Here is a 17,255-nt window from a genome sequence, read left to right on the forward strand (position 1 = left end):
CCCGTAGGCGGCCTCCAGGCTGCACAGCCCCAGCAATCCCGTGTTTGGTGCACGACGGCATCTCCAGGTGTAGGACAGGGCCCGGCACTTAGTAGGTGCTCAGCCAGCATCACCGAAGGGCGGGACAGCACTTCCTGCTTTGTAAAGCTGCTGACGCCACGCAGCGAGGGGCTTTATGCCCGTGCTGGTCGCTGCTGCTCCAATGGGGGGCAGAGGTCGCAAACTCAAAGCCTTTGGGGGCCAGGTAGAGAGCTGAAAATGGGTCGGGGGGCTGCTTGGAGACATAAAGAGCTCGTGCCTGTCGAAAACCTTCCAAAGTTATGTGTATTTTGCAAACATTTTTTATTGTAGTATAATATGTAAAAGTATTACATTTTAAGTATTTTTTTAAAAATTTTATTTAATGGTGAGAGAGCACAAGCAGGAGGAGTAGCAGGCGGAGGGAGAAGCAGGCTCCCTGCTGAGCAAGGATCCCAGCGAGGGACTCGATCCTAGGACCCTGGGATCATGACCCGAGCTGAAGGCAGATGCCTAACCCACTGAGCCACTCAGTCATCCCCCATTTTAAGTATTTTCAAGCATTTTCAAGGGCACCGGGTCCATTCATAGTGGTGTGCCTCGGTTCTCTCATTCCAGAACTTTTTTTTTTTTTTTTCATTCATTCCAGAACTTCTTAACTACCCCACACGGAAACCCCATAGCTGCAGGCAGCGTTCCTGGGCCAGCACGCCCCACCCGGCAATACAGCACATGTCCCCTTGCTCTTTGCTAAACGGACTCCCGCAAAGCGGTGGGTCTCAGCTCCTCCCCCCAGCCCCTGCAGTGCTGTGGGTCTGTGGGAGCCGGAGTGAGCTGCGCCGGGCCGGCTTTCTCTGCCCCCGGCAAGCCACCCTCTCCGGCGTGTCATTCCAGGCCTCTGTGGACGTTCCCAGCAGCGGCTCCAGCTTCCAGCATTCCGGACGCATCTCAGCCGGGCCCACGTCTGTGAACTACTCCGTGAGTGGCCGTCACCGTGCGGGGCACCTGCAGCTCTCTGGCTGGAGCGAGCACAACAGCGAGACCCTGTTGCAGGCCGGGCTCCCGGGCCAGGCCCGCCTGAGCGCCCAGCTGCAGACACACGGTAAGGCACCCAGGGCCGTGCCCCAGGACCGGAGGGCTGGTTCCCCCCCGCCCCCAAGGCCTGCTCACCACTCTCAGAACCAAAGGACATCCTTGCCCTTGAAGCCCTGGTTCCCGGGGCTGTATTCCTTTCCTGGGCTTGCAGAGATGTGTCATCTCTAGCAGTCCTGGAGCCCAGGGGTCCCAGGGCCGTGCTTCTGCCAAAGGCTCGATGGGGGGGGGGGGGGGAATCCTTCCTGGCCTCTTCCAGCTCCCGGAGGCCCCAGCCGATCCTTGGCTCGTGGCCGCCTCCCTCTGATCTCTGCCTCTGTGTCTGGGCCTCTTCTCTTTTAAGGACCCCAGTCACTGGCTGAGGGCCCTCCCTACTTCAGCAAGACCGCGTCTCAACCTGATCTACTCTGCAGGGACCCCATTTCCAGATAAGGTCACATTTCATTCGTACTAATGCTTACGGCTTCGACATGATTTTTAGGGATAAATAGTTTAACCTCTCATGGAGGGGGAAGGTAGTAAGAGCCAGTGTTGATGGAGTGCTTACCATATACCAGGCAAGCTCTCTGAACACGGAAGCTCCGTGAGTCTGCTCAGCCATCCATTCACGCCAAGGGAAGCTCGAAGCCCGTAGTGGGGCCTTTGAGCCCTCAGGATCCACACCCTCCGTTCTCTCACCCCATCTTCTGGCCCCTGCTCATTTCACTCCTTGCTAGTCTTCAAACACATTGGGCTGGCTCCTGCCTCAGGACCTTTGCACAGGCTGTTCCTCTGTCTGGGAGGCTCTTCCCCTGCACATCTGCTTGTCTCAATCCCTCCCTGCCTTCAGATAGTTTTCAAGTGTCATCTCTTCAGTGAGGCTTTCCCCACCCAGCTTATTTACTGGCATCCCTGCCTCCCTCCAGCTCACCCCATCCCTGTTCCTGGCTTGGTCGCTCTAACATACGATATGACTGACTGACTCAGGACCTTCATTTCTCATTGCCTATCTTCAGCCCACCCCACCCTAGAATGCACTCTCCACAAGGACAGGGATGATTTTTGCCTGTTTTAGACAGTGGAGCATAGTAGTTATTCAATTAATCTGTTGAGTGAATTCGTGAATATATGAGGTAGGGGTTAGTAACTGTTCCCATTCTTCAGGGGAGGAAAGGAAGCTCAGAGTGGGTGAGTCACTTGCCCCAGGTCACACAGCCATGGAACGATGAGATCAGGACCTGAATCTAGGCAGCGTGGCTCCAGGCCCCCCTCTGGCCCCTGTGTAGAATGCAGAGATCAGGACCCCTCGGGGGATCCCCTGTCACTTGGGTCATCTTCTCTTGGCCTCAGACTTTTCCGTCCTTGGCTTTCAGCCCCCTGCGAGATGACTGGGTACTTGGAGCAGATGGGGGGACTGACCTCACAGACCGCTTCGAGGAAGGGCTTATTGGGGATGTGGTGTGTCAGTGATGGGACGGTCATTCCGGGGTGACCCAGTTCCTGGCCCCTGAGAGGCCTGATGTGGTCACCTGCAGCCAGGGAGAGGTCTCACCTCCGCACCGCTGCTCACGCTCGGCTGTCCCAACCCCTCAGTGGGGGGCATTTTCTGCTTGGCCTTAACATTCCTGCTGTGCCTGACCATCTGAAACTTCCCCAGGCGTGGAGACTGGGGCTCCTTCAATGTGTGTCCTCTCCTCCTTGGGCCCCATGCACAGCAGGTTGAACACCGCCTGGGAAGGAAGGAAGAGAGCCCTTCCTGGGACCTGCGTGGCGATGGGCAGGTGTTCTCAGGGGTGTTATCTCTCTTCATCTTGGCAAGGTCGCTCAAGGTGGGCGGGCTGTGCCCACTTTATTGATGAGGAAATCGAGGCCACCTGCCCCGATGGGCCCAGATGGCAGGTGATGGTACTTAGTCAGGTGTCACAGGCAGGAGCTGAGAGCTGCACCCAACCCCACCCCCGCCATCCCCGGTGAGGTAGGCTAGGGTTCACCTCTGTACCCTGGAGAACTGCTTCCTACTGTAGCAGGGGGGATTTAAGTCCAAAAATAAGAAGGATGAAGCTCCTGGAATCGCCTTTCCCGGAGGGTTTTCTCCTGCCAGCCACATGAAGGTGTGGTCAGGCTGGGAGTCAGGACCCTGGAGGTTCCCCGGGTGGGTGGGTGGGATGGGCGGGGACCCTCCACCCTGGGCTGGGTGGGCTCCAGGTCAGTATCATTTGATACCCTTTGGACGTTTGATAAACCCGGAGAGAAGTATTTATTCGTCTTGTGTCCTCACTGCCTGCGATGGGTCTGGAGCTGTGCCAAGTGCTGGGAACAGAGCAGGGAACAGAATGAAGGTCCTGCCCTCAAGGGGCTGACCGACCCCAGGGAGGGAGAAGGAAGGTCACGGGGTACTTGAGGGGCTCTCAGAGGTGTCATCTCAGCAGCAACCGGCCCGGCCACGCTCATCGAGGGGGACACCACGGGGCGGATGAAGTCCCAGAGGCTCTGAGAAGCGAAAGCCTTGTCTGGCATCGGTCCCACACGCACAGGGAGGTGAACCGAGCCCCCAGCAGCCTGTGCCCTTCTCTGCCCCTAGAGACCCAGACCCGGGCCAGAGTGGCCCTCCACGGAGGGGACGGTGGTGTCAGTGTGGACGTGGCAGCCCTGGTGTCCTGGCCGGCGAACGGCTCCCTGGAGCTGCTGGTGAACACCAGCCACACGGTCCCCGCTCTCCGGAAGCTGGGCCTGCCCTTGACCAGCCAGGTGAGGAGTGGGTGCGCCCCCCGCCCCCCCTAGGCTGGGCTCCCCGCTAATTCCGTCCACTCCGTCCTGTTCCCCAGCGTGCAAGGGACCAACTACGGGCTCACCCAACAGATGTCCTGCGCTGTGTCTCTCCAGCGCTTTACAGTGTGTAGACACTGGAGGCCCCCGTGTTGGGTCCCCACCCCCTGTGCTTTCAGCCTTTCTACTCTTGCCCTCGAGCCAAAGCCCAGCTTTTGCTGTTGGAGCCCCTGCTCCGTGCTCAGTGCCGTCCTGGGGGTTTTCCATGGCTTGGTTCCTTTCCTCCTCCTAATGCCCCGCAACAGGCAGGTCGCATAGTTCTTAAGAACCCCAGCTCTGGACGTCACATCCCAGCTCTGACTCACACAGCATGCTGTGTGACCTCAGGCAAATTCCTTAGCCTCTCTGTGCCCTCAGTCTGTGCCCGAAACAGGGATGATAGTTGTACAACATGGAGTTTGGGAGAATGGAGAGCGGGGTGGTTCCTGGTCGAACAGATGCTGTAGAAGCATTTGCTGCTGTGACAACTGTCCCCATCATCACCGTCCGTGGGACACACGTGTGTATGTCACCTACTCAAGGTCACGTAGCAAGGAGGCAGCAAAAGGGACTCGGGCTGGCACCTGGGCTGTTTCCCATGATGCCCTCCCACCTCTGAGAAGGGGAATCTGCTATGGTCTCCTGAATGTAGCCAGGCCCTGGTCACTGTCACTTGGCTCAAGGTCGCCTGTCCGGGCTGGGCTCTCTGGCTGCCCATTCCGGAAGCTTCATTTACAACCTCTTGTTTGCAGTTACCAGCACTGCCCTGCCCCCACTCCACTCTGCCGCATGGAGAGGCCCGGGTACCCCTCATGCAGTGGGTCCTTGTCCTTGGTCACTGTACCCCACAACCAAGCAGACCCGGTTTCCGCTCTCCCTCACCTCCTCTAAACCCCCTTTCCTTGGCTTTAGGCCAGTGATGGGGAGACTTGGGGGGGCTCATTCTTTGCCGATGTCTGGGGTGAGGGTCTGGTGGGGTGCAGTGTCGGCTGCCGGGAGGGAGCTGCAGAGTGGGGCCAAGGCGGGTCCTCAGGCCCGCTGCACGCCTCACACCTCACGCCTGCCCCTTCCACAGCTCATGTTCCAGAAGCTCTGGGCAGAGGAACAGATGCTGTCTTCCCTACGGCTGACCTGCGATTCTCAAGCCAGCCTGGTCCTCGACGTGCGTGGCCAGAGCCAGGAGTTCCGGTGAGGGGTTCTCTGCAGCTCTGGGGGTCCCCTCTCCTCCCACCAGAAAAGGGGGTGCGGGGGAGACATCAGTGGAGCCCCTGCTGTGCGCTGACCTCCAACCCCCGGCACCTCCTTGACCCCTCCCCGCAGCCCCACTGCCCAGATGTGGAAAGGAAGGCACAGAGAAGCAAAGTAACTCACCCGAGGTCACACAGCTAGTTAAAGAACCTTGACGTTCAGGGGTACGACATGGACGAGGACTTGGTCTCACAAGTGAAATGCATGCTAGGCCTCAAATACAAATTAATAATTATTATAGCTCTTCAGTGTGAGGACCTACTGGCCGCCTGGCCCAGAGCTCAGCGGCCTTGCACGTGTGTGTGTGTCCGGGGCGAGGGCTGCCCGGCTCCCGCACCCACATGGGGTCCCTGAGGGGCTTGAGGAAGCCAGCTGCGAGCGGTCTAGACCAGTGCTTCTCACCTGGGACGGGTTTGCCCACCCGGCGTCACTTGGCGACGTCTGGGGAAATTTCTGGTGGCTTCTGGGGGGCAGAGGCCAGAGGCAGTGCTAACCCTCCCCCAGGGCACAGGTCGGCCCCTGGCTGTGGGCCATGTGGTCCAAGATAGCAGCGCTGCGTGGAAGAAGGACCAGAAGGGGGCAGCGCCCCACGGCAGCAGCCGTGGGGAGCCCCGAGCACCCCGGCCTGAAGAGCCACCGTGAGCCCAGGGCTGCCAGGAGTGAGTGCAGTTAAAATCCTGCCGTCCAGACCCTGCGGAGGCCTCCCCTGCCCACACCTGAGCAAAGACACTCAGCCCAGGACCCCTGCAGCCCCTTTTGCTGAAGGGGAAACAGGCCCAGAGGGGCTGTATCGCACATACCAGAACCAGGCACAGGCCAGGTGGGGATCGAAATGTGGATCACCTCGCACCAGGCTGTGGCCCTAACCACGGCCCTGCTCGGCCCTCAGGCCCCGTGCAGGTGAACAGCCCTGCTTGGGCTCCGGGTGTGTCCGTGGATCTCCTGCCCTCTGTGGGCGGGGGGAGGCTGGTCTGAATCCTGACCCGGCCCTGGGCGTCCGAGGCGGGCCTCAGACACTCTCTTTGTCTCCTTCCAGCAAAGAGCTGCAGCTGTCCGGCCGGCACAGCCTCCCCGCCCTCCTGGGCCGCTGCCCCCGCAGAGCCTCAGCCTCGGCCAAGGTAACTGTGCCCAGCCGCCCCTGAGCCCTAACTGGTTCCAGACACCCTGCCCGTGGTGGGCGGGGGCCATGCGGGCCGGGCCCCGCCGGGGAGGGCTTATGCATCCACATCTGTGTGCACGGGCCTGCTGCAGGCCCCAGGGGGCTGCCCCCTGAAGCCCCTGGCTCCAGCTTTCTCAAACATCCCCAGGCTTACATTCCTGGGCCAGGCCCGGAGCCCCCAGCTGGGCCCACAAGACCCTGGGGAGTCGGGGAGGCCTGCCTGCCCACGCCGTGCCTGGAGCCTGGCGCCGCCTCACCCGACCTGGCGTGCTGCCTTTGAGCTGAGCCCCACCGCCTCCCGGGTGCCCCAGCTTCTTCTGATGGCCCAGGCTCCCCGCACATCTTCCCGCCCTTATCCGCAAATCCTTTCCCCACCTGGAACCCCCAGGACAGCCCGCGGTCATGCATCTGGCTTGCATTGTAGCATTTGGGGGCCCTGGGGTGGGGAGGGGGGTTGACAAGAGGCCCAGGCTGGCGGCCCCCCACACTCTGTTACCATGACCTGTTTGCCTGTCTGCCCCTCTTCCCCAAATCAGGAATGCCCAGCACCCGGCCCAGGGCCCAGCACATAGTAGGTGCTCATGAAGGATGTTGGCTAATGAGTGAGTGACTGATTGTTACATTTGCCCAGCTCCTTGCTTGGTTAGCCCCGTAGCCACCCAGTTTTGTTAACTGCCCTCCCTGCCCAGGCCGGCTACCTTTGTTCCCAGAGCACCTACTGTGTGCCTGGCCCTGCCCTAGCACGTTCCCACATGGTTTTAGTGTTTCCCAAGCATCCCTGCCGACTGCACGTTCAGGGGCCTCTTTGTTTCCCCCCAGTCTTTATTTTAAAGAGTTTTCAACATACAGAAAAGTTATTTTAGGACCAAGAACATTCCCCAGTTGTTAATAACCTGCCACAACTTCATTTGTACTTACGTGTCACATATCTTCTTTCTCTAGTCATACACATGCCCACGTACATTTTAGCATTAAGGGACAATATGAACATGTTTCTGGACACGTACCTCTTTACTCCTACATGCTTGGCTGAGTGGTTCCAATGACAAGGGAATTTTCTTACATAACACAGCATAATTAGAAAATTCAGGAAGTTTAACATGATGTAGTTATGCTATTATTTAATATACGGTCCCTAATAACATTTCCCAGTTGCCCCAATAATGTTCTTTCAAGCTGAATTTTTCATTTGTGTGTTTTCAGTTTGTTTTAAACCCAAGAGACACTTCGGGATCACCCGGAGTATTTAGTTGCCCTGTCTCTTGAGGGAGTTAATCTAGAACAGAGGTCTGCAAACTTGGACTAGAAGTAAATGTTTTTATCCTTTAAGCCCAGTACGATCTCTGTTGTAACTGCTCAGTGCTGCCACCGTAACAGAAACGCAGCCATAGATAGGATGTAACTAAACGGCCATGGCTGTGTTACAATAAAACTTTATTTACAAAACCAAGTGGTGGGCCGAATGTGGCTAAAGCAGCCCCCTGATCCAGAAATTATTCCCCCATTGTTCTGTTATTAAACGTTTCAGACCCTGGAAAATTAAAGCAATTTTATAGTGAATGTCCACGTACCCACTGCCTCCATTTTCTTACCCCTGTTCCACTCCACTCGCTTTGTCAGCGCTTTATCCTGAATTTTTGACACATTTCAAAGTAAGTTGCGGGTATCGATAGACTTTGCCCCTAAGCATTTCATTGTCTTTAACCACCTTTTTTTTTTTTTTTAAGATTTTATTTACTTATTTGACAGTAGGCAGAGAGGCAGGCAGAGAGAGAGGAGGAAGCAGGCTCCCCACTGAGCAGAGAGCCCGATGCGGGGCTCGGTCCCAGGACCCTGAGATCATGACCTGAGCTGAAGGCAGAGGCTTTAACCCACTGAGTCATTGAGGCGCCCCTTTAACCACCTTTTAAAAAAAGATTTGTGAGAGAGAGAGAGAGAGACTCTATGTGTGTGTGTGTGTGTGTGTGTGTGCACGTGTGTGTGTGTGTGCATGCGCGTGCCCACGCAGGGAGGAGGGGCAGAGCGAGAGGGAGGATCTCAAGCTGGCTTCACGCTGAGCACAGAGCCTGGTAAGGGGCTCGATCTTAGAACCCCGAGATCATGACTGGAGCCAAAATCAAGAGTGGGACACTTAATGGATGCTGCCACCCAGCGCCCCAGTCCTTAACCACCTTTAAGAAGAAGTCACACGTTGACAATTTTGCAATGTCCAGGCAATTATTTTGCAGAAATCCTCTGTGTGGATTTGTCAGACTCTGTTCAAGATTCAGGGTGATCGAATTCAGGTTTGACTGAGGTCAAACCTATCTGCGGAGCTGCTTAAGAATGTCTCTCCCAGCTGTCGGTAGGGGACAGAGTCTCTATGTGTAGCTGGTGCCCTACCTGATTCTGTCACATAGCCAGTCTGGAAGAGAGCACACTGTTTGAAACGATTTTCACATCGACACATTAATGAAGTGTCATCATCCCAGTGTATCAGGTTAGAAAGCAGACTCAGGTGGTGAAGGACCTAGGCAGAGGTGACCTACCCCCTGTGACGGAGAGCTGCAGCCGGCATCTGTGGGATGGCCCAGCCCGTGCCTCGTTCCTTGCGCTAGACTGCCCCCTGCCGTCCACTGTGGTAATGCAACTGGAATTCTTGCCTGATGGCCCCAGGCCCATAGCTGTCTTCCAGTCGGTGGGACCGCAGCAGGAAGGATGGGGAGGTGGCTGTCATTGGCCTAAACTGAGGCTCAGGACCCGCCTTTCACCAGATTTCAAACAGTCCAGGAAGCCGTGGGTGTCTGGGGCCACAGCGTACAGCCCGGGGCCAGGATCTGTAGGAATATGCCATCAGAGACCAAGGAGAAGATATCTCACCTGCTTTCCTTCTGGCCCAGCTACAGTATTTGGAGCGTGAGGCCGAGAGCACGATTTTCTTCAAAGGGGAGGACCATCATTTCCTTGTGGGCACCAGGCTGGTGACGGCAAAGGCCAGTGTCACCAGCATCATCAGGCTGGAGCAGACCTTCCCCCAGGTGCATGGAGGGTGGCCAGGGTGGGCTGGGGAGGGGGTGGTGGTGGGAGGGTCCGGGGGAAGCTCTGGGAGAAGAGAGGGATTTGGGAGGGGCTTTGGAGTGGGGGAAATGTGCTGGAATGGGTTCTCAGCTGCTCTCATTGTCTGTTCCTTCCTCCCTGCCTTCCTCCCTCCCATGTTATTTGTTGAACCCCTAGTAGGGCCCAGGGCAGGAACCACTCAAGAAGCTGAGGGTATTGCCTCGGACAGGACTGGTGGGTCCTTCCTCTCACCAACTGCACAGTCTGCTCGAGAGAAAAATCACACAAATAAATAAGAAAACATTCCAGATGGAATGTATCCAGATGGATACATTCTAGAGAGAAAAGAAAATGGGGTGATTAAGAGTGGGTGTGTGGCCGGGCAGCTCTTCCGGTGGCCAGGAAGGCCTCACAAAGGTGACATCTGAGCTAGTCCCAGATGACAAGCGGGTGGCAGCCGTTTGAAAATCTGGTGGAAGGGCATTCCAGGCTGGGGGAACAGCACCTACAAAGAGCCTGGGGCAGGAATGAGTAGGCCTGTTTGAGGCATGGCCGCTGGCCTGCAGCAGGGTGGGGCAGTAGGAGATCGTGGGGTTCTGATATTAGGGCATGACAAGCCACAGGGAGGAGTCTGGATTTAGTTCTCTGAAATTGGAAGCTTCTGGGGGGACACAGTCCAAATGAAGATTTCAGATCCCACCAGCGGCTGTATGGGGAGCGACCTACAGGGGGCAGCAGAGACACCAGTGAGGTAGCCACTGTGCTTAGTGGGGCAAGAAATAATGGTGTCTTGAGTGAAGGTAGGGCAGTAAGACCTTCAAGAGTAAACTCCCCCCTCCTCCCAGCAAGTCTCCCTGCAGGGCCCCTGACCCCCCCCTCCAAAGGGGGCACCCACCTTACGGGGAAACTCCCCTTCTCTGAGCCTTTGCATAGACCCATCGCCTGCCTAGAATGCCCTTCCCTGCATTGTCCTCCAGCTTCTTTCTCTGTGTTCCTTTGCCTGTTGAGTATGTTTCATGCCACCCCTGTCACCTGGGCCCGTCATTTTCTGTCTCTGTGATGTCTCCCTAACCGCCAGGGGCCCCTGAGGGCCAGGACCCGTCTTGGTTATTTGTACCCCCACGCTCAGCCTTGGGTCCGGATCCTAATACATGCTCAGTACCTGTCTGAGAAAACCTAGTCCCAGCCACAGCAGCTCCCACGTGGCACTGCCCACGGGTCGGCCCTGGGCGGACACACCCTCGCATCATCTCAGAGGTTAGCGCTGTCCGTCTCATCCGCTCTTATAGACAGGGAAACTGAGCTCAGAGAAGTTAGGAAACCGGCCCAAGGCCACACAGCTTGGAAGTGGAGCTGAGAGGTGGTGAGGTATTCAGAGGGCGACACAGTCTCCCTGTGTCCCGCTCCCCGTGCCCCACACCCCTTCCTCACACTGTCTGCCCATCCCTGGGGAGCCTTTGGCTTTATGACGTCCCAGTAAATCATTCATGCCCCCACAGACGTTCCCTGTCTTTCCTCCTCTGAAAGTACCTCTTCTTTCCTACCCGAAGCAGGAGCGTGGGCCGGGCTCGCCAGTGACCCAGAGCTGTCTTTCTCTTCCAGCTCAGAGCCCTTCCCAGGCAGCTGGTCCTGCAGACCTTGTACAAGACAGCCCGTGGGACCCACATCCTGCACCAGGCAGTTCTGTGGGATGACCAGGAGGCAGTGCTCAACGGGAGCCTCTTGGGGCCCTTCCCCAAGCCCGCTGGGAACCTCCGCGTCCAGGGTGAGTGTCCGCGAGGTCACCAGCAGGGGGCCCTGTTCGCTAGCGAACCGTCTTTGAACAACTGCTTATCCCAGGTGCTGTCCCAGGCCCTGGGGATCCATCCGGAAGTAACACGGCCCCAGGTCCCGGCCGTCAGGGGGAGAGGTGGTGAGCAGGGGTGTGAACGTGAAGGAAATCGCATCAGAATGCTTCTGAGAGTGAGAAGGGTTGAACTGAGGGGTGCGGGGCTCCTTCGGGTGAGGTAGGCGGGGAAGGCGTGTTTGAGGAGGTAACGTCCGTGCGGAGCCCTGAATGATGAGGAAGAACTGGCCGTGGCAGGGATCTGAGGAGGGGCATCACCGGCAAAAGGGAAAGCAGGTGCAAAGGCCCTGAGGTGGGAACAAGGTGGGTGCTGGAGCTACAGCAGCAAGGCCGGTGTGGCCGGAGTGCACTGAAGTGGGGGTGAGGAGAGGAGACCGGCGGGAGGGCTGAGGGACCCAGGTCACACAGGGTCCCGGCCCCCCAGCCCGGAGTTAGGACTACCCTGAGTGTAAGAAGACAGGAAGTGTGTTAAATGGGGCAACCCTGAGCGGTCCCGGGGGGTTTCAGAGCGGAGGCCGACGGTCAGCAGGGGAGGTGAGTGCTGTCCCCCAGCAGCCCTATGGATGCCACCTGTGTCCCCCAAGGGCTTGGAAGGGGCCGTGCTGTCACACGGACTGTCAGTTTCTGTGGGACAAGTCCCTACCACACAGAGCAAAGCCTGCCCTGCCATCTGCCAAGTGGGAAACACAGTGCAGACCCCGCTCCCGGGGGCACGGCTTTCTGGGTGGTCAGACGGCATCCCCCCAGGGTCACGGCTGCTGCCACCCGTGTACCCCACAAGGCAGAGGAAACGCGTGACTCCACCCACCAGGACAGCATGTGTGTGCATGTGTGTGAGCAGGCGTGCGTGCATGGGGTTTGTGGGGGTGCCAAGCAGCCCGAGGACCCTGCTCTGTGGTTGCAGAGCATGGGAGCTGGGGGGTCAGGGAGTGGAAGGACTGAGGGTTATGGCGCTGAGTGTGGGGCCCACAAATGTGGTCACTGTTCCCTGGACCAGTGATGGCTCCTCAAGACACAGCTCTGTCAGCGTCTCTGGGTGCAGTTCCCAGGAGCCGGCCTAGGGGACAGGTGGCACCCCTTCCAGAGAGTTGAGAGGTCCCCGAGGTGGCCTCTGTCTACCACAGCATCTCTGCTGGCCTCCTGCCCATGGGTCTGGGAAGGCAGGACCCACTGGTGGCCTCACAATCTGGGGTCACCTGAGGCAGGAGGTCAGAGCAGCTGGGCTCCGCCGAGGGGACAAGGGAGGGAGACCTAGAGGCACGGAGACTGTCCGCTGTGAGGTCTCAGCTGTGGGGGCACCACCTGAGTCACACTCTGGACAGAAGGAGAGCGGAGGACAGCTGACTGTGGCCCTGGTGGGGCACCGGGGACCTGCGAGCGTGAGGGAGGTCAGAGTGGTGCAGGACATTGGCTGGGAGCTGGACCAGGCAGGTTTTGCTGGGTGACAAAGATTTGGAGCTCTCCTGGGGATAGCTCGGGGAGTGCACGGAGTGGTGTGGTGGCCGAGTGAGGGCTGACCCCCTGAATTTTGAGCAGATGACCCGAGCATGGGGGGCCCCACATGGCCACCTGCCCGAGTTGGCGGCTGTGTCCGCTGAGATGCCCCTGAGCCGCGTGCTCCCCTCATGTGCCTGCCTCTCCCTGTGTCCCCCTCCCAGCAGAGCTCACCCACCCGCTGCCTCTGTCCCTGTCCCCACCGCGGCGTGGCAGCCTCCGTCTGTCCTGCGAGCACTCACGACACAGACACCAGGACGATCTGGTCGTGGGCTGGGATGGCAAGGACCATGTAGGTGTCAGAGCCGGAAGGAGACCCCAGGAACTCCACCGAGCCTGGACCCTGAGCGGGACACTCGGGGCTCAGGCCTGCCGGAGGAGCCTCACCAGGGCTGGCCCGGCAGGTCCCAGTCCCCGGGAGACGGCGGGAAAGGCCCTGGGTAGGAGGGTAGAATCGGGTTCCAGCAACATGTGAACCACAACAAGAATGCCACTGGCTGACACCTGCTGGGAGCTCCTCAGTCCCCCTTTCATGTGATAGAATCAGAGCCCAGAGAGGTATAGCCACTTGCTGGGAGTCACAGAGCTAGTGGAAAGCAGGGCTGGCATTCTTAGAAAGGCCTCCAGTCTCCTCAGTCATACACTGTCCCTGTCCACTCTGCTCCAAGCCTCGACTTTCTCCTCTGCAGAAATGGGCTGCCTCTCCCAAGGGCCCCCTCAGTGCTGGGCTGTGCGCTCGGAGCCCGCTGCCCCCACGCCCTGGCCCTGGGAGGCTGTCTGTGCAGGGTGGGGGGGATGGGGAGTGGCCCCTCCAGCTGATGCCTCCAGCTCAGCCTGTCCCCCCACCCCCAGGTGCTGGTCTCGTCCTCTCTGCAGTTGGGGAAGGGCAAGCTGGCCGGCCGCCTGGCCCTGGCTCACCCCTTCAGCCTCTCCTTGTGGCACATCGAGGCCAGCGGCCTGGCCGAGGCCAGGGGTGGCCGGCGGAGCGCAGAGGTGAGTGGGGAGCATCCGAGGGCCCCTGGAGGGGGGACCTGGGGGGGTGGGGAGCTGCATGGCTGAGCCCCCAGCCCACCACCTGGGTACCGCGTGCAGGGGCAGAAGGCTGTGCTTGTCTCCCGTTGGGAAGGACTCGTCCAGAGTCAGACTCCTGCAGCTTGCAGCCCAAAGCGTCCTTCATTTGTTCATTCCTTCACTGATACCTTATTAAGCACCTACTGCATGCCAGGCAGGGCTGGGAGCACACAGTCCTGCATTTAAAGAGCCCACACTTCAGCAGGGCAAGAGCTTACACGCATGACCTCATAGGACGTACATACATACACACATACGTGCATACATACAATGACTCCTGTTTATATCCTTGTCAGTTGAGTCGGGAGCCGCAGGGGGTCCGCGCAAGGCGGCTGGGCTCCTTGACCAGCCGGGTGGCCTCGGGCCGCTCATGGACGCTCTCTGAGCCTCAGTGTTCTCAGCTGTGAAATGGAAGACAGTTGGCCAGGGTGGGTCAACAATAGATCCTCTGGGCCAGGCCAGAGACCCTGTCTTAAAATTCAAGCCAGTGAATGAAGAAAAAATGAAGAGCTGTGATAAGCCCCGTGAAGAAAGCGGTGAGGAGGCAGAGACAGACACTCATCAGATGGGGTGGTCAGGGAGGGCCTCCTGGGGGAGGCGGCTTGTCAGCTGAGGGTCTCCAGATGCGAGGGATCCACTTTCTGGCAAGCAAGGGGAAGAGCATTCCAAGGGGGGGGGGCGGATGGAACAGCAAGTGCAAAGGCCCTGAGGTAGGAACAAGCTGGCGAGCTTCAGGAAGAGCCAGGGGCAGTTAGGCTGGGACAGAGTTAAGTGGCAGGGCAGACGCCGGGAACAGGAGGTCCGCTGAGGGCCCCTGCCTCAGTTGGCTTGGGCTGCCATCACAAAACACTCTGGGTGTGTGGCTAGGTGGTTTTGGTTGCTTTAAACAAGAACAGGTATTTCTCCCACTTCTAGAAGCCCGAGAGGAGGTTGGCAGCCTGGTCAGGTTCTGGTGAGCGCTCTCTGGCTGGCTCATGTCTTCTCCTGGAGCCTCACGCACCAGGGAGAGAGCTCTCTGGGGTCTCTGCTCGTAGGGGCACTAATCCCATCTTGAGGCCCACCCCATGACCTCATCGACACCGGCTCCCCTCCCATCCGCCCTGCGTCCTAATACCGCCCCTCTGGGGGTGAGGGCGTCAACGGAAGAGCAGGGGGGCGGGGCCCACTGTTCAGTCTAGAGCAGCCCAGGGGCCATGAGTGAGGGGCGCGGAGCTCCTTCTGGCTTTGGTACTGGCCTGGGTACTGGCAATGAGGCATCTTCGGTCTCCCAGGCTGGGCCTGGCTCTGACGCCTGCAGACAAGGGCGGGAGGGAGGCCAGTGTCTCTAGTTCCCCGCCTTCGTCCCCTACAGTGGCGGGCCCCACCCTCCCCACTCTACGCACTGGCACCAGCCTTTCCCACCCCCCAACTCCCTTCTCCTCCATCCCTAGCGCACACCCAGAGGAGAGCATCAGCCTCTCCTCTGCCCCTCCCCTCCACCACCCTCCGTCTCCGTGCAGGTCCAGCTGGCCTGGGACAGAGGGCAGCCCGTGACCTGGCACCTCGCTTGGACCAACAGGTCCTCGGAGTTCAGTACCATCTGGGATGGCTGCCTGGCCGCCTCCCCGGGGCAGGTATGCACTGGCTGGACTGCCAAGCCACGCACGGGGCTCTCCCTACCTCGGGGTCTCGGTGCAGACTCCCCCAAGTCCCACACTCCATCCTCTTGTCAGCTCCAGGAAATTTGGGGTCTGAGCGCCCTCAGGGCCTGTGGGGCCTTAACACAGACCCCAGCTGTGTTCAGCGAGCAGCTCGATCTGTCCTGGGACCGACGCCGGGTGCAGCAGAACCTGACGTATGAGGTGAGGCCTAGAAAGCCGGGTCCCAGGCAGGTCACCCCTGGAGGCGGGGGGGCACCTGCTGTAGAAAGTGCCTGGCCCTGAGGCCATGGGGTCCGGTGCCAGTGCTAGCCGGGCTGCAGGATCGTGAGCATTTCATTTCTCCACTGTGAGCCTCGGTGTGCTCATCTGTAAAATGGGTACAAAAATCCCTCGCTGACTGGTGTGTAGGGACAGCTCTGGGAGATGAGGGAAGCAAGGCATCCTGCCTGAGGTGAGCACTCAGAGCAGAAAAGGGAAGGGGCTGGTGACACCAGGGGGCTTTGGGGGGGCATGAATTCAGGTTCCTGGAGGTGTCAGGGTCGGGGTCTCCCCATTATCACTGCCTATGGGGGACTGCTGCTGGGGCCGAACACTGTTCTATAGAGCCTGGGACAGAGACAAGGCCGAGGAGAAATGGGGGCAGCTCGCCCTGAAAGCCAGCTTTGTTCCTGCTGGGGTCTTGCACTATGGGTTCTGGGACCCCTTGGGCTCAGGCCCCCGGTGCTCCCAGCAAACACCTGCCCAGAATATAAAGGGCTGTTGTGGCATCACGGTGCCCTCGCATTGCAGAGGCATTGGCCATCCCAGCCAGACCGGCTCCACGCACAGGCTGTGCTCCAGCACGTCTTCACCTTCACCGGCTCCTGTGCCACACACAGCCTCCAGGGACAGGTGGAGACCGACTACGCCCACTGGCTGCACCATTCCCTGCACCTGGGGCTCTGCGACCTGCCCAGGGTGAGTCTGGCCCGGGGAAGGGGACCGGGGACCCGTGCAGGGAGGAGGAGGAAAGAGGACAACATCCGCAGAGCCAGGGGTGTGAGCGAGGGAGCTGGGTGCCCGCTCTGCCGTCTGCTGGTGGGGCGATCCCGGGCAGGGCAGGTCGGCCCTCTGTGTCCCATCTGAGCAACAGAAGAGGCAGTGGGCTTCGGCATGGAGCGAGATGGTGAGATATAAGAGACGGGACACAGGACAGCCTCATCGTGGTTGGAGGTGAGGAGTTGGGACTCCTTTCCCCCAACAGTCTTCCTGGGTTTGTTAGCTGGGTCTTTGGTCCCTCCTCCTACCTACCCACCCTTCCTTCCATCCATCCATCCATCCATCCATCTCTCCCCATCCTCCTGTCTGTCCATCTATCCATCCACCCACCTACTCACCCACCCTCTCATCTGTCCATCCATCCTACTTTCCACTCTCCTGTCCGTCCTTCTGTCCATCTACCCACCCATCCACCCACCCTCCTATCACCTACTCAGCCTCCTCATTCCCCCATCCGTCCGTCTGTCCATCCATTTTCCCATCTATCCATCCATCCCAGGGGCAGAGTTTTCCCTGTACAGGGTCAGATAGCAAATATTTTATCTTCTCAAGCCATATGATCTCTGTTACCATCACTCAACTTCACTGTCATAGGACTTATGTAAGCAAATGGGTGTGGCCATCTTCCAATGCATATTTATTTACAAGAACAAGCGCTGAGCCAAACTTGGCTCTTGGGACAGTTTGCCAACTCCATCCATCCATCTGTTAAGAAGGCATTTGTGGGTTTTACATAACGCAGGGCCCTCTACTAGATGCAGGGACAAGGATGGCGAAAGGGACAGACCCGGTGCCCCACCGCCTGGAGCTCCAGCAGGTGGAAAAAGTT

The 17,255-nt window shown here is 58.8% G+C and overlaps 1 protein-coding gene across 1 annotated transcript in view; it reads left to right on the plus strand.

Moving 5' to 3' along the window:
- The window catches only part of LOC308359643 (uncharacterized protein), a gene marked incomplete at both ends in the record, with an annotated part of 123,851 nt that overhangs the window by 97,517 nt on the left and 9,079 nt on the right, over positions 1 to 17,255 (plus strand). The window contains 11 exons of the mRNA XM_080830851.1: positions 913 to 1,120; positions 3,671 to 3,837; positions 4,970 to 5,082; positions 6,179 to 6,260; positions 9,181 to 9,318; positions 10,940 to 11,102; positions 12,842 to 12,969; positions 13,530 to 13,670; positions 15,248 to 15,361; positions 15,461 to 15,589; positions 16,178 to 16,345. Coding sequence (XP_080686977.1) covers positions 913 to 1,120; positions 3,671 to 3,837; positions 4,970 to 5,082; positions 6,179 to 6,260; positions 9,181 to 9,318; positions 10,940 to 11,102; positions 12,842 to 12,969; positions 13,530 to 13,670; positions 15,248 to 15,361; positions 15,461 to 15,589; positions 16,178 to 16,345 — 1,551 coding nt within the window. The remainder of the gene's footprint in view (positions 1 to 912; positions 1,121 to 3,670; positions 3,838 to 4,969; positions 5,083 to 6,178; positions 6,261 to 9,180; positions 9,319 to 10,939; positions 11,103 to 12,841; positions 12,970 to 13,529; positions 13,671 to 15,247; positions 15,362 to 15,460; positions 15,590 to 16,177; positions 16,346 to 17,255) is intronic.

This window comes from Martes martes (assembly GCF_963455335.1).
Source record: "Martes martes genome assembly, chromosome: 18".
NCBI classification, from domain to species: Eukaryota; Metazoa; Chordata; class Mammalia; order Carnivora; family Mustelidae; genus Martes; species Martes martes.